The sequence below is a fragment of the Leucoraja erinacea genome, chromosome 23, assembly GCF_028641065.1.
Source record: "Leucoraja erinacea ecotype New England chromosome 23, Leri_hhj_1, whole genome shotgun sequence".
Lineage (NCBI taxonomy): Eukaryota > Metazoa > Chordata > Chondrichthyes > Rajiformes > Rajidae > Leucoraja > Leucoraja erinaceus.
In genome coordinates, this window is record NC_073399.1 from 15,326,323 (window position 1) to 15,342,959 (window position 16,637).

At 41.0% G+C, this 16,637-nt stretch overlaps 1 protein-coding gene across 1 annotated transcript in view; it reads right to left on the bottom strand.

Annotated features, from left to right (window-relative positions):
- Positions 1 to 6,282, bottom strand: part of LOC129708272 (fatty acid-binding protein 1, liver-like) — a 14,587-nt gene extending 8,305 nt beyond the window's left edge. Inside the window, exons 1-2 of the mRNA XM_055653924.1 lie at positions 5,204 to 6,282; positions 1,262 to 1,434 (exon numbers count right to left, since the gene is read on the bottom strand). Of these exons, the coding sequence (XP_055509899.1) occupies positions 1,262 to 1,434; positions 5,204 to 5,270 (240 nt within the window). The 5' untranslated portion in view covers positions 5,271 to 6,282. The remainder of the gene's footprint in view (positions 1 to 1,261; positions 1,435 to 5,203) is intronic.
- Between the last annotated feature and the right edge of the window lie 10,355 nt (positions 6,283 to 16,637).

Here is a 16,637-nt window from a genome sequence, read left to right on the forward strand (position 1 = left end):
GAACTGCAGATGCCGGTTTACACTGAAGATAGACACAAAATGCTGGAGTAACTCAACAGGTTAGGCAGCATCCCTGGAGAAAAGGAGCAGGTGACATTTCAGATCGGGACTCTTCATCGTAAGAGGCTATATTTAATAGTTTGTATAAAGAATGAGCATTTGTCCCCGCACATCCCCAAAAAGCAAGATTCTATTAAGCTAATTTAATTATTTTGTTTAATACGTGTTGTCAATGAGTATTGTGCTTACAGGCCTGTCATACTGCTACAAGTAAAGGCCCTGTCCCACTTTCCCGAGTTACTCTCAAACTCTCCCGATTCGAACTCGGGGAATGTCGGATAACGTCGGTAGCGAGCTCGTAGGAGCCCGATGGAGTCCGTGGATGTTTCGTAGCGGCTCGTAATGCCAGCCATAGGAACTTGGGGCATCAGGTAAGTCGGGATGTTTTTTCAACATGTTGAAAAATGTCTGCGAGTTTAAAAAAAAAGCCCCGAGTACCTACGAACGCCTAATACCGTAATTCTCCGAGTTCGAATCAAGGGGAAAACTCGGGAATGTTCGTGATTAACGCGGGAAAGTGGGACAGGGCCTTAAGAATTTCATTGTTCCGTTGTTAATACATGTGACAATTGAACACTTGATTCCCTTGAAATATCAAACCAAAATTTTTGTTCTGTTGAAGCCAAAGAATTTCAGTCGTACTTCAGGGTTTTTTTTAGTGTATTTAACTTTGTGGATGAGCTGTTCTATGTAAAGGCCAGGAATCAAGGGATATAGGGGTAAAAGCAGGAACAGGGTACTGATTTTGGACAATCAGCCATGATCATATTGCTGGCCCGAAGGGCCGAATGGCCTAATCCTGCACCTATTTTTTATGTTTCTATGTTTCTACTTGCGATCTGAAGCCCAAGGTCATGATTAATAAACTTCACTGATAAAACTCACAAAAGAATCGAAACCGGGAACTGTAACTAATTAAAAATAGATGTGAAGATTAGAGATATAACCAGATATATTGGGAACACAAGACACCATAAACTGTTAGTGTGGGTCTGGCACTGTTCACTATATACAACTCTCCACTCATTTATTAATGAGTTTCATGGAAACAAATTGCATTTTGTTTTGAGAAATCTTATCTGTGGGTTTCCGCTGTAAAGATTAAGCCTCAGACATCAAGATTATTGGACAGAACTGGCTCAATAAACTGTATGCTGTTTTTAGAAATGATTTTCTGTAAAACAAATGTAAACATTCTTACCTTGACCTTGTGCCCTGTGAATGATACAAATTCACACTCTTGTCCAATGGTGAAATTGTTTTTAACGACTCGGTTACCAAAGTGGTAAATGCATTGAAAGGAATTGCCATTTTGGACAAACTCGATGACGCTGGTTATGTCTTTATATTTCTTAATGATATCATCTGAGAATCCTAACAAATAAACACAAATGCACAAATATTTCAACTACTATATAGAGGAAGAAGAGAACTATTCTTACTCAAATAAAGATCTAAATGAAGGATGTGTAGGAAGGAACTGCAGATGCCGGTTTATACCAAAGATGGACACAAAGTGCTGGAGGAATTCAGCGGGTCAGGCAGCACCGCTGGAGAAAAGGGATGGTGACATTCCAAGTCAGGATCCTTCTCCAGATTGCCTGAAGAATGGTGCCGAACCAAAACATCACCCATCCTTTTTCTCCAGAGATGCTGTCTGACCCACTGAGTTACTCCAGCACTTTGAGTCTATCTTCCAAATGAAGGATGTTCACTGTAACCTGGAAGGAGCTTTTCTGTTTGCACGAACACTGAAGAGCCCTCATCGGTTTTCACTTGTAAGGTCAGACCCTTCAAGGCAGGGAGGGAGTGAGGCTCACCAATTTCTTACAGCTAAATCATAAGACCATACGACATAGGAGCAGCATTAGGCCATTCAGCCCATCGAGTCTACTCCACCGCCCAATCATGGCTGATCTATTTTTCCCTCTCAACCCCATTCTCCTGCCTTTTCCCCATAACCTTTGATGCCTTTACTAATCAAGAGGTGTATTAGGTTGCAGACAACCGAGAAGACATTACTTAAAAGTGGTTGACCAATGCAGAATAAATTAACGTTAAAGCAAACATAACATGTAACAATGACATTTACGTCACTGTTGTTTGGTTGCATCATCACTGAAAATCCTAGAGGAATTTAAAAGAAGATGTGAAGGCCATTGTAACAAGGGCGGGGATGTTTTCACACAGACACCATCACTCCTGTTGAAATTTACCATCAGTGCCTTTACAAAAATATTTTGCATTCATTCTGCACAGAACTGTGCAAGTGATGCATTGTAGACACAAAGCATGGGTTCATACGTTTATACTTCAGCTACTCCTAATTCTACTTCTCTAGGAGTAGAATTAGACCATTCGGTAGAATTAGACCCCAGGTAGTCAAGATGGGAGGGAATACATCGAAGTCCCTCACCCTGAGCACAGGATCGCCCCAGGGATGCGTCCTCAGCCCCCTATTGTACTCCCTGTACACACATGACTGTGTGGCTAGGTTCAGCTCCAACGCAATAATTAAGTTTGCTGATGACACTGTGGTGGTGGGCCTGATCTCAGACAACGATGAGAAGGCCTACCGGGAGGAGGTGGCTGATCTAGCACTCTGGTGCCAGGATAACAGCCTCCTCTTGACCATCAAAAAAACTAAGGAGCTGATCATGGACTTTAGGAGGGCACATCATCCGAGGACGTACACTCCATTGAGGATAAATGGGGATACTGTGGATAGGGTGAACTGTTTTAAATATCTGGGAGTCCACATCTCTGAGGATATGACATGGGCATCACACGCCTCAGCACTCGTGAGTAAGGCAAGGCAGCGCCTTTACCACCTCAGGCAATTGAGGAAATTCAGAGTGTCTCCGAGGATCCTCCAGTGCTTCTACTCATCGGCTGTGGAAAGCATCTTGTCCGGAAATATTACCATCTGGTTTGGGAATTGCTCTGCCCAGGACAAGAAGGCTCTGCAGAGAGTAGTGCATTCAGCCGAACGCACTATGGGAACTTCACTCACCCCCCTGCAGGAACTATACATCAGGAGGTGCAACTCCAGAGCCAATAAAATCATGGGAGACCCCTTCCACCCCTGCAACGATCAGGCAAATGCCTCCGTTGCCATGCTGTGAGAACGGAGAGGTTGAGAAGGAGTTTCTTCCCAGAGGCCATTCGGACAGTAAACTCCTATCTCACCAGGGACTAACTTTACTGAACGTTTTTCCTTCCGCCCACAATATTTAAAATGTAAAAGAATATGTGATTGTGTTTATAGTTTGTTTGGTTGTTTGTTTGTTTGTCTTTTTGCACAAAAGTCCGCGAGCATTGCCACTTTTCATTTCACTGCGCATCTCGTATGTGTATGTGACGAATAAACTTGACTTGACTTGACTTGACCGACCCATCAAATCTACTCTGCCATTCAATTGTGGCTGATCAATCTTTCCCTCTCAACCCCATTCTCCTGCCTTCTCCCTATAACCCCTGACATCCACACACCCTTGATAGTTGGCACTTTGATTGGCGCAACTGTTAATTTGCACAGCATGCTACTTACATGCACATTACATGGTGGAAAGTCAGGCTGGTCAATTCAACAGCAATCCTCTTTAAATCTTTTGCAATTTTTAAAGATCAATTCAACTACAGTACGCAATTCAATTATTTACTCCACGCCCATTATCAGCAACTTCCTGGGCTCTGTGGCTGGGAAGAAAACAATGTGTTGTTTTCTCCAGAAAGGCGGAGAAGCAGGTGTACCAGTGCCACTTAATTTGCCAGCCACCATAACAGTTTCCATAATCCCTTCCAGATTTTGTCTCATCCACTTATGTCATTTGGGCAATCGTTTTAAAAACTATGAAATGCATATTATACCATACTTCTCTAAAAAATGATCTTGTTCCCCCATTTTTCTCCAGGTTCATTATTCAAAGTTAATACCTCCCCCTGGTCAATAGCAGTTGAGTTTAGAGATACTGCACGGAAACAGGCCCCACGGCCCACCGAGTCCACGCCGACCAGGTATCCCCAAGAAATAAAAATGTGTTTATTGATGTGGAAACTGCAAAAAAGCTGAAGAACCGAAGAAAGAGGTCTAAAGTTTAGCGTTTTGAAATTGCCGACATGGTAGAAAAATCAAAACTTCACATTTTGTCCATTTTGCAGGAAAAGGGGGTCAGATTCTGAAGTTGGATGATTACCCAACTAAAAATCCAAGGCGTCAAAGGCAGAGAAATTAGTTCAATTTAGTTGTAGAGGACTGAACAACAAAATGAGATTGTATTCTAATTGGTGAACTAATGCTCTAAGAATAAAATAAAAACATCGGTATTCTTATCCTGCATTTCATTTTCAAGATGTTAATACAATTAATGTGCCTCAATGCAAAATAATGAGCCAACAAAAACATGTGCTCTACTTCACATTGAGTTCTCAAGTGGATCATTTAGTGAAGGACCGTAGGCTTATCATATTGGACTTTTCACGTAGAAACATTTAAATTTTAATTAGCGAGATAATTGCTTCCAGTTATCAGTGTCCTATCAAATCAAACACCCATCTTTTTAATTACCCCGCATAAAAGCAGCATGTTCTACTAATCAACGCCTTCATGTGGCCACTATTAATACCAAATCTGAAAATCTCAAAGTAGTTACTGTCCTGTAAAATTATGTCAAACCCCACTTCTTGTTTTAGGTCTCAATGCAGCAGCTTGTAATAAAACATCAATTGGAAAAAATATAAAGCACAACACACAATCATCAAATTTAATAAGAGTCTGTCATCGATCATCTTGTTTGACACCCAAGGTAGACACAAAATGCTGGAGCAACTCAGCGGGTCAGGCAGCATCTCTGGAGAGAAGGAACGGGAGACGCCTCGGGTCGAGACCCTTCCTCAGACCCCAGGCGGCACCCGTTCCTTCTCTCCAGAGATACTGCCTGACCCGCTGAGCTGCTCCAGCATTTTATGTCTCCCTTCGATTTAAACCAGCATCTGCAGCTCTTTCATACACATGAACACACTGACACATACATGTAAACTGACTTTAACCCTCTTATTGCATGTTGCATTTCTTGAGTTATATCCCCTTCAAAAGCAGATCCAAGCAGTTTTTTTTTTTAATGAGTTACAGTTATGATCTTACCCAGAGCTTTCATGAGTTGGTCAAAGTTTTCCTGACTCTCCAATTCATACTTCCCAGTAAAGGCCATTTGGATGTTTTGTTGCTGTGAAGTTGTCAAGAGCCGAGTTAAGTGAATCTTCAGAATTAATTTGTTGAAAAAAATTGAATGGATAACTCCTTGATGGGTGATGTTAAATAGGATGCACCACCATGCTTACCGAGCTACATGCATCTGCAAATAGGATTGTGATTTTAATGTTTGCACAGGGTTACCTTTGGTTTCCCAGGGGATCGGCAATGGAAAAACAAAGCAGCTGAGACTTGTTTTTGAACCAAACTAATGAAAAAGGCGGCACCGTTTATAAAACGGCCTATAATTATTATATTTTCTGGTTGATTATATATCAGCTGAAACATTAGACGTGGGGGTTAAGATAAGGCATTATTCAAAGTTAGTTACCTGAAGCTAAGAGGTACTAAAAAGCTCACAGCAAATAATATTAAACATAATATATTTTACAGCAGTATTTTTTTTTATCATGACACGTTTAAGATTGGATCTTTCATATATTATTTTAAATACAGTGTATGAGTAAAACAAGTATCTGAGGCTTCACCTATGAAATTTGGAACTTATTGCACCTACTAAAGTATCTAACTGTGAAACTACATTCTGTGTAACTCCAATGATATACTGGCATCTGCACAATTAGTTTGTATATGCTTGTTAACGTGTAGATAGCTTCCCATTGTATATGGAGTTAGTTAATGTCCTATCGCTTAAGTGTCTGTATGCAGTTGTGTTACTATTTTGGCTTTGGGCTTGGGCTTGGTTTTCTTGGTTGAGTGCTTGTCCTGGTGTTATAGCACAAGTACTTTGTGTTTTAATAGTAATGTAAGTAAACTCACATTATATGTGACCAGTCATAGTAAAAAAAAGTGTCACATTATGCAACACATATTGTGAATCAATGCATATCTGATGTTGTTCCCCATTGATAAAAACAACTGGGCAGTCCAGTAGACCTGCTGCCTTACAGCACCAGAGACCCAGGTTCGATCCTGACTACGGGCACTTGTCTGTACGAAGTTTGTACCTTCTCCCTGTGACCTGCGTTGGTGTTTCTCAGAGAAATTTGATTTCCTCCCACATTCGAAAGATGTACAAGTTTGTAGTAGGGTCATTTAAGCATAGTGTATAACAGCTTGTTATAACTGTAATATTGTCCCGGGTGTGTGTAGGGTAGTGTTAATGTGCGGAGATTGCTGGTCGGTGCGGACTTGGTGCGCTAAAGGGCCTGTTTCTGCGCTGTATCCCTAAACTAAATAAATTACTATTCCAAATATTCCAGTGATTACATTAATGCACCACGTAAATTTGCATTAAATCAGATGAAACCACAGCAAATGTTTAGCATAATAGCATTTTCTCGTGTGAACAGCAGTCATTGTTAAGTCAATCGATTATTTATATTCCCTTTCCCTGCTTGTTTTCACAGCACACCGACATCCCCAATGATGCCGCAAATGTCATTTGTCGTGATTCCTTCCTTATGGTTAAGAAAGAAGAGCAGCTTAAGGTATTTGAGATAAGTATGCCAATGAGAATCCCACAATGTAATTCCAGGCTTTAGCAGCTCATAGAATGTGATAGAGTTCGCTCACACAATCTTCACATGGAGTGCTGAAGGATAGAATTCTAAGTTTCATTATTGGTTTTGCTATGACCCTCCTAATCTGCTTTAAGTGAGAAGAAACGCGATCTTGAAAATGATATTTACTTGCGTAATAGAGTGATCTCGCCAGTATTTGTAAAAACCTTTCAATCATCTCCAAAGACAAAACCCTAAGAATACATTTAAAATCCGTCCAAATTTGACATCTTCGCAATTCCATAAAAAAATATAGGCAAAATGTTAAAATGAAGTTTAATCAGACCAGAAGATTAATTGGTGGCGCAGGGATAGAGTTGCTGCCTCACAACACCAGAGACCCGGGTTCAAACCCGACTATTGGTGCTACCTGTACGGAGTCTGTACGTTCTCCCTGAAAAATTTCCTGTGATCACGTGGGTTTGCTGCGTTTACCTCCCACATTCCAAAGACATACAGGTTTGGAGGGTCATTGGCTTTGTAAATGTTCCCTATTGTGTAGGATAGAACTAGTGGTATGGATGATACCTTGTCAGTGTGGACTCAGTGGGTTGAGGGGCCTGTTTCCATGCTGTATCTCTAAACTAAATTAAGCAGAGGAGCAGAATTAGGCTATTCGGCCCATTGAGTCTGCTCTGCCATTCAATCTTTCCCTCTCAATCCCACTCTCCTGCTTTCTCTCCATTACCTTTGATGCCCTTTCTAATCAAGAACCTATCAATACCCAATGACGCGGTCTCCACATGTGATGATGAATTCCACCGTTTCACCACCCTCTGGCTAAAGAAATTCCTCCTCATCTCTATTCTAAAGGGATATCCTTCTATTCTGAATTAAAGTGTCATCTGGTCCTAGACTTTTCCACTACTGGAAACACCCTCTCCACATCCACTCTATCTGGATCTTTCTTTATTTGGTGGGCTTCAATGAGATTACCCCCCTCATCCTTCTAAACTCCAGCGCGTACAAGCCCAGAACCAGCCAAACATCCCTAGGATCATTATTGTAAATGTACTCTGGGCGCTCTCCAATGCCAGCACATCCTTTCTCTGATATAGGGCCAAAAACTGTTCACTATATTCCAAATGTGGCCTGGCTGGAGCCTTATACAGTCTCAGCATTACATCCTTAATGTTCAATTGTCTAATTTTTAGCAAGGAACTGAAGTACTTTGGTCCATATCAAGGGCTCACGTTGCTTTCTAAAGGCTAATATCTGGTACAAAATTACAGAAATACCAGAAATCCATCCTCCATACCAAATGAATAGCAATCTGCAAATCCATTGGGATCCTAGATGGATTGCAACTTAAGTGATAATAATACGGAGTTCTGAAGCAGGCAGTTTTAGTTGGACATTGAACACACTATCCATTAAATTGCACAATACAATGACGGGATCCCATTGATTTCTGCTGGCAAACAAAGGATTCTCTCTGTAACATTGTACAAAACCCTGAAGAAAAAATGGCACAAACGTCTGGGAAAATTGCAGTAGGAATTCTAACCGGTTTGCAGTTAACATGGGGAACCTTGAACTGAGGAGAGTGAGATTTCATCATGAGGGGTTGGGGGGGGGGGGGGGGGGGGGGGGGGGGGGGGGGGGGGGGGGTAAGAAATAATAGTTGAAAATAATTAAAAACTACGAGAACACAAAAGACCAAACCCTGAAACCCTGAACAATAAAAACCTCCAATTTAATGTGTAGGAAGGAACTGCAGATGCTGGTTTACACCGAAGATAGACATAAAATGCTGGAGTAACTCAGTGAGACAGGCAGCGTCTTTGGAGAGAAGGAATGGGTGATGCTGAAGAAGGATCTCAACCCGAAACATCACCCATTCCTTCTCTCCAGAGATGCTGCTTGCCCTGCTGAGTTACTCCAGCATTTTGTGTCTACCCCCAATTTAATAATTCACTCTAAGAACCAAGGTTAGTGAAGTTTCACACACACTGCCTTGTGTTTTTATCCTGATATCATGCCTGGATAAAAGGAAGCTGCCTTTATTTTGGTAAAGGTGTCCGTCCACAATTTCCAGTTCACCAGTTCATAAAACCCATTCTACCTATCAGAGTCCCTTCACTTATTAAATACCATACTTTGTCCCGCCCCTCCTCTCTTCCAACTTTCTTCCCCACCTCCCCTACAAGTCAATCTGAAATTCCCCACCCAAAATGTCACCTAACCATGTTCTCCAGAGATGCTGCCTGGCCTGCTGAGTAGCTCCAGCACTTTGCGTAGGTGTTTGCGAACCAGCATCTGAAATTCCTTGTTTTGTACGTTCTCCTTGGTATTCCATCAGCAGCAAGTACATTGTGTTAGAAACAGGAACAGGAAAAGCTGCAGAAATTGATGGAACAGTGATTTAGAATCCACAAAGCCTCAAAAACACTTTGAAATCCATCGATAGAAATAAAGTTTCACCTCCCTAACATGAGCCTGAAAATACTGCGGCACGGGTTCAAAAAGAAAATCGACCCTTGTGGATGCACAAAGGACCACTAAGAAGGAAGAGCAATTCGCTAAAACCATGCAGATAGTCGGCAGAAAGTGCAATCAAAGACCCAGCTCCCCATCAGCACTTTCCCATTGTCCTCAGCAAATACACTCCAAATGTTCTATTCACGTGAAATAGTACTCATTTCATGACAAACAAATATAGTTTTATCTGAAACCTGTTCCAAATGCACTGCAGCATTGAAAACAAAGGGTGTCTTGTTCTGTGAATATTGAGTTTAACTAAACTGCCCAACAGCATTGAAATTCTCTCCAGTTAATCATTACTTAAAAAACCCTTCACTAAACAGAAAGCCATTTAATGTATGTGATTATGTCAAGTGTAATTGATTACATGCATAATGCTGGTTTGTTTCCTCAACCTCACAAAAGGATGCATCGTGGAGATTTAGAGATGTTCTCTTCTAATGGAGAGTCAATATAGACAGTGACGTTTGTTCTGCACTTTTAATGTGTAATTTGTTTGATGTTTAATTTGTATACATTGTGTATGCAAGCAAAGAATTGCACTGTGCCTTGTCACGTGTTACAGCAAAGCATTCCTAGTCCTAATGTGTTATGAGTTCTCCCATTTTATGCACAGGTGCCTTATTCATCTGTAGCTCTGCTGTTAAAGGTATAAGATCTATCCCAACCAACGGCAGAGTATTTTCAGGGCACTAGTGCCTCCAAGGTTACGAGGAAACAAAAAACAATTTGAAGTTTACCTTGTGGGAAGGTATTGCAGATGCTGGTTTACGTCAAAGATAGACACAAAATGCTGGACTAACTCAGCAGGACAGGCAGCATCTCTGGAGAGAAGGAATGGGTGAAGATTCGGGTCAAGTTTGAAGAAGGGTCTCGACCCGAAACGTCACCCATTCCTTCTCTCCAGAGATGCCGCCTGTCCCGTTGAGTTACTCTAGCATTTTGCATCTACCTTTGAAGTTTAGCTGGTTGGCCTTGGCTCCTGCCTCTAGAGGGCACTGCCGAGTGTGATTATACTTCACTCAGACCTCCTGTTAAAATGGCAAATCAGGCCCCGATACCACAAGTGGGGGTTCAGGATCGACAGATGCTGACGAGGGTTCAGCCAGTTTAGAAAAGCTGTTCTTTTTTCTTACGTTAAAGCTGGAGTAGCATGAGAAACAAAATGGCCAAAACCGCAGATGATGGATCTCTATATCTATGGCATTATTGAAAAATAAACATATAGAAAATCATGCATTAGACTTAAGATGTATTTAATAACATTTACACATTAAAACAATGGATTACTTTGAAGTCCAGTGATAAAAAAAGACAAAGACAACAGCTTTATTTATCGAAGCGAATGTTTCCAGCTTTTGTGGAAACATTGTGTTCCCATGTCTTTCGAGGAAAATGAAAACTGTGGTAGTCAACCCGTCATAATGTCATGGAACAACCCTAAAGTATAAAAGTAACATTTCTAGGGATTTGTGTAGATGCTGGGTTAAACCAAAAATAGACACAAAAAGCTGGAGTAACTCGGTTGGTCAGACAGCATCTCCGGAGAAAAGAAATAGGTGACGTTTCGGGTCGAGACCCTTCTTCAGACTGAGAGTCAGGGGAAAGGGAAATGCGAGATATAGAACAAATGATATGCAAAAAATATAACAATGATAAAGGAAACAGGCCATTGTTAGCTGTGAGCTAGGTGAAAATGAGTTACACAAGTTCACAAGTTATAGGAGTAGAATTAGGCCTTTCGGCCCATGAAGTCTACTCCGACATTCAATCATGGCTGATCTCTGCCTCCTAATCCTAATCCAATGAAATTCAACAAGACAACTTTGAACCTGATACGACTTGGGTGGGGGAGGGATGGAGAGAGTGGGGGGGGATGCAAGGGTTACTTGAAGTTAGAGAAAACAATATTCATATGGCTGGGTTGTAAGCTGCCCAAGTGAAATATGAGAAGCTGTTCCTCCAATTTGCTTTTGGCCTCACCCTGACAATGGAGGAGACCCAGGACAGTGTGGAAATGGGAAAGGGAATTAAAGTGTTAAGCAACCGGGAGATCAGGTAGGTCCAGGCAGACCGAGCGAAGGTGTTCAGCACAACAATCGCCCTGTCTAAGTTTGGTCTCGCCAATGTAAGAGTCCACAATTTGTTGCTCCGGAGCCATGTTGATTTTGGGGAATACCCAGTGCTAAATCAAACGGCACATTATCTCAAACACTGATGCAAACTAAACAATTCCACTATCATCTAACTTCAACGATAAAATCAGTCACTGGTTCAGGGGCTCCCTGTTACCCCAGCCCACTTCTATTCTTATGTAAATAATAGCCCATTTTAATATATTGTTTTATACTCCATTTAGTAACCTCGTTATAATGGATTTTGGTTATAGCCGACAGACCTACCGGCTTTCCCAGTCAGGCCGGTCTGTTCACGCCACCTATGGCCCATGTCTACTGCTGCCTCCACCTTCAACCCTTACCTGCATTCTGGCCGCCCGTGACCAATGACTCCGCCGATCCTCGCCTGTCCCCCAGCCACCAGCTCACCTGAACATCAGGCCCAGTTCCAGACCACGAGTCCGAAGGCCTCGACCACGAAACGTCACCTAACCATGTTCTCCAGAGATGCTGCCTAACCTGCCGAGTTACTGCAATGCCTTGCAACCAGCATCTGCAGTTCTTTCTCTCTATTACTAACACGATGATACTCTATTACTTTGTAACCCTTTACTCGATTATTGTAATCGGCAAGGCAGCATCTTACCGTCCAAGATAGTCTCATCTGCCCGCATTTGGCCCATATCCCTCCAAACCTTTCCAATCTATGTTGGCCATAATTATGCAAAATGTATGTGACTTGGGTAATAATCCAGATATATCATTTGGAATCCTGTTATTTAAATTTAATTCCGAACACTCTGAAATATGACAAGAATGTTTATTTTATTCCAAGGTTAGGTGGGGAGAATACCCTCTAAAGGTGAGCTAAAGATCCAATTCAATCTATCAATTTGATAGATCATCTATCTATCAATAAATGATGATATCTATCAAACATTGGATCATTTATGTGATTGGGATTGTAGAAAATAATCAGCCATAGGAAGGACAACATTTTTAAAGGCAAGTGATGAATTGGGGATGCAATGTGCAGGTACATCAGTTTTTCATTGCAAGGGGACAACAGGTCGAGAGTAAGGAAATCCTGATGAACTATGTGGGGATAGACACAAAATGCTGGAGTTACTCAGCGGGACAGGCAGCATCTCTGGAGAGATGGAATGGGTGACGTTTCGGGTTGAAACCCTTCTTCAGACTGAGATTCAGGGGAAAGGGAGATACAGAGATAAGGAAGTGTAAGGTGTGTAAATGAGGCATCAAAGGTGATGAAAGGTCAAAGAAAATGTAGAATAGATCATTGTTAAATGGAGAAGCTGACACCGAAGCATACATTTAATCAAGGGGACAGTCAAACCAGTCGGGGAACTAGGAATGGGGAGGGATGGAGATGAAAAGCTAGGGTTACTTGAAATTAGAGAAGTCAGTAACCGCTGGGGTGTAATCTACCAAAGCGAAATATGAGGTGCTGTTCTTCAAATTGGCACTGGGCCACCCATATGGGGTTTTGGCAAGATCAAATCCAAAGCACAATCAGTCTCCTTGTAGAAGGACAGACAATAATGAAAGATACACTAGATGGGGTCTGTCATAGGGAGTGATCAATTAGAAGGAGTCTTATATTTTCTGACTATAGAACAATCCTAACATTCTTGGGTAGGGGGAATTAGATGATTAATGTGTAGAAACTATTTCTTCGAACTGGATACACAAGAACCTACACAAGAGTTGGACCTTTAAAGTGGGATAGAGACATTTCTTCATTCAGATGATTGTGAACATTTGCAATTCTATTCACCAGCAACAATGAATGCTCAGTTGCCAGGTGAATTCAAGACCTTTTTGGGATGAGGTAATCGGAGGATAAGGTGTATATGCCAAGAAAGCAAAATTGACGTAGACTTCAACCATGCTCTTATGAAAAGCTCAAAGGGCTTGAGGGTTCTTGCAGTAATTTGTCCCTGTGTTCTTCAGCTCACCAATTGGTTTTGCTTGTTACTCAATGTGTTTAATGAGAACATTAAACTACTCTGGGCTGCCAGGTTAGAAGATTTACACTCCAGAAAGATCATCACGCTTGTGTAAGTGCAAAAGACACAACCTCCATTACATTCGGTTGGATCACTTTAAAAGGTGTTTATTGGTCATATACAAAATAAAGTAAGCTGTATCTCAACAAACATACAGTATATACAGAAATAAATTAATGATGCATCCAATGGAAACTGATACAGTTAATTTTCATGGCAGTTGTGAATACATATTTATCTACAGATCATAAAGTACAATAATTTAGGTAATAAATACTTATTAAATGGACTCTTTATACAAAGTACGACAACAGAGTGATTCATTACACCCTTCGGGCCAGAATTTGATACAGGCAGCATTAGTCATTAAAATAGCTATAACCTAATTTACCTGATGTGGCACAAATCTCCACATGCAGTTGTATGCAACCTCCTCACAACATTCAATCTTCAGTGTAATTACAATGCTCCTGGGAAGTAGAAAGTAAACTATTTCCTCACTTGATTGAACAAAATTAGATCTGTTGAGCACCCTTGCTAATAACCTATTCCTCATACTGGTATTGTGCAGTATTTCGTTTTATAGTTAACACATTGACAAACTCTTCACAAGATATAGTGGGCTGCAAGAGATCGAGGGAAAATTTATGTAGCGGGGCAGTAAGTTTAAAGCAACTTTAATAATAAATCCAGGAGCCAGCATAGAGCGTAAGGTTTGAAAAGAATCAGGGACAAATTGTTTGTCGTATCACAATTGTGAGTAGCTCTTTGTGTTTACGAGGATGTTGCCATGACTCGAGGGCCTGAGCTATAGGGAGAGGTTGAGAAGGCTAAGACTATTCCTTGGATGATCTTATAGAGGTGTACAAAATCATGAGAGGAACAGATCGGGTAGACACACAGTCTTTTGCCCAGAGTTGGGGAATCAAGAACCAGAGGGCATTGGTTTAAGGTGATGGCGAAAAGATAGGTGCCCGAGGGGTAACTTTTTCCACACAAAGGGTGGAGGGCGGATGGAACGAGCTGCCGGAGGAGGTCGTTGAGGCAGGTACTATGTTTAAGAAACATTTAGACATGTACACGGATAGGATAGGTTTAGAGGTATATGGACCAAACGCAGGGAGGTGGGACTAGTGTAGATGGGACTGTTGGCTGGTGTGGGTATGTTGGGCCAAAGAGTCTGTCCCCACGCTGTAAGGCTCTATAAGTGGGAATTTGCAAAGAATACTTGTCAAAGATTATAGTGTTGCAGCTTCTAGCCCCATTTAAAAGCCAAACCATCAAAAGAAATTCCCCTTTGTTTCCCAAATATGTCCCAGAAAGGATTTAATTTCAAGTAACCAAAAGGAGCAGATCTTCACCAGATTCCACACTCCAATTCTTACAGTAGCTCTTTGTGTTTAACTTGCCAGTGACAATCAGTTACCCCCATATATGCTCAGAATGGCCGGCAATGCTACTGAAAGATTTCCAGCATCTGGTCAAAGGGCCGTAATAAACGCAACAGCTAAAGCACTCTGCTAACGGTACAACAGTAAAACAGAACACCTGCCCAGCCAAGTCCAGAAAGTGAGCACTCGTCTGCAACAAAGTTAAGGTTATACCGCCTGGGCTGTCTACCATAAAACACAGCTTAACGAGGGACAAACGATACTTTCTTATGTCTGGCAGAACACTCCCATTGGTCCAGGTATCATTAGCAAGGAAAGAGCAGAAGTTTCGCTTGCAAAGTTTTAACTGGATAATTGGGCGAATATTTAATATTCGGGTAATCATCCCAAAGGATAGCTCGATTTTTGTTTTTGCTGATTTCTGATTAAATCTAAAATGTCATTATCAGGTGAAGTAATTGCAAGAAATAAAATATTCCTCACTAGCATGTCTGAAATATAACATTTCATATGGGATCCAAACCGAAGGGTTTAAATGGAATAGTGATTTTTGTTGTTGTTAATATATTAATAAAATTAACCTTTAGCATGGATTATTCCAGTCTATAACTTTGAAATTTATAAAACACAGATGCACACGCACACACACACACACACACCTGTAATACAAATTCTTTAGCCCTTGTATCAATCAATACATTATTTGTACAATGAGTAGTCACCTTGCTATCTGTAGGGCACGATTCCAGCACTGTTGTGCCAGACACAAATTGCTGCTTGCATATTTGAAGAGCCTCACTTTACAAGTCACCAAGCCGTACGCACGTACGCCACACACCTCACGTACAAAAGCACTTGCTAAAACAAGCACTTGCACTATTCACAGAATAAACGTCACAGGCTGAGAGCATTAACAGTGAAAAGAACAAATCACTTCAGCATCTGGGTGGGAATCAGAACAAGGCTTCAGTTATATTCGTGTCCCTTAGGGAAGTGTCAGGGAGAAGTGATTCTTTTACTTACTGGCATCACATTGATTAGATTGCTTACAAAACGTCTTAAAAAATACTTTTTAAACAATGTAATAGTCGGTCTCTATTAATTTCTATAGCATTGGACGCATCATCATGAATGTCTGATTCTCCTGATCAACACAGTTTCTCTGTTGAATTGATGTATTCTAAAAGCCCTTTGAGAAAGAAATCTAATGCTCATACAGTGGTCCTAGTGCAATTTCCTCTTGTCAGGTATAGGATCTCTGCTTCAAATATAAATAAATGGTGTTTTAGGATTATTATTGACACCTTTACTTAAAAAGAAACTTTCTTAAGGTGTAATTGGGACATTATATCATTCCCCCACCATAGGAAACTACTATTTAATCTTAGCTAGTCCCCATTGGTTAGGCACAATCAAATATTACAATTTGCATAATAATTTGGCTTTTCCAAATGGCATTTCCCAATTGTAAATTAAACAGGCAGTCTACGTGTTTAGATAAAACTTACATTTTTATAATTGGAGGCGGGGTGGAAGAGCCTGGAAGATATACAAATGTAATATTTGTTTATTTTATTTGTCAACGTTTAAAACTTTGCTCTGTAATTAAATGGATTCATTTTGAGTAAAGTTAGTTTTTGAGTTCAACAGGCTTCTAGAATCAGGTAGTTTTGATTGATTGCGCAGTTAGTGTTAAACGTAGTTCAAACTGGATGCCACAATCACATGTGCTTTTGCCCAACACGTGTCTGTAGGATTCCACACTCAACTACATGCTCGGA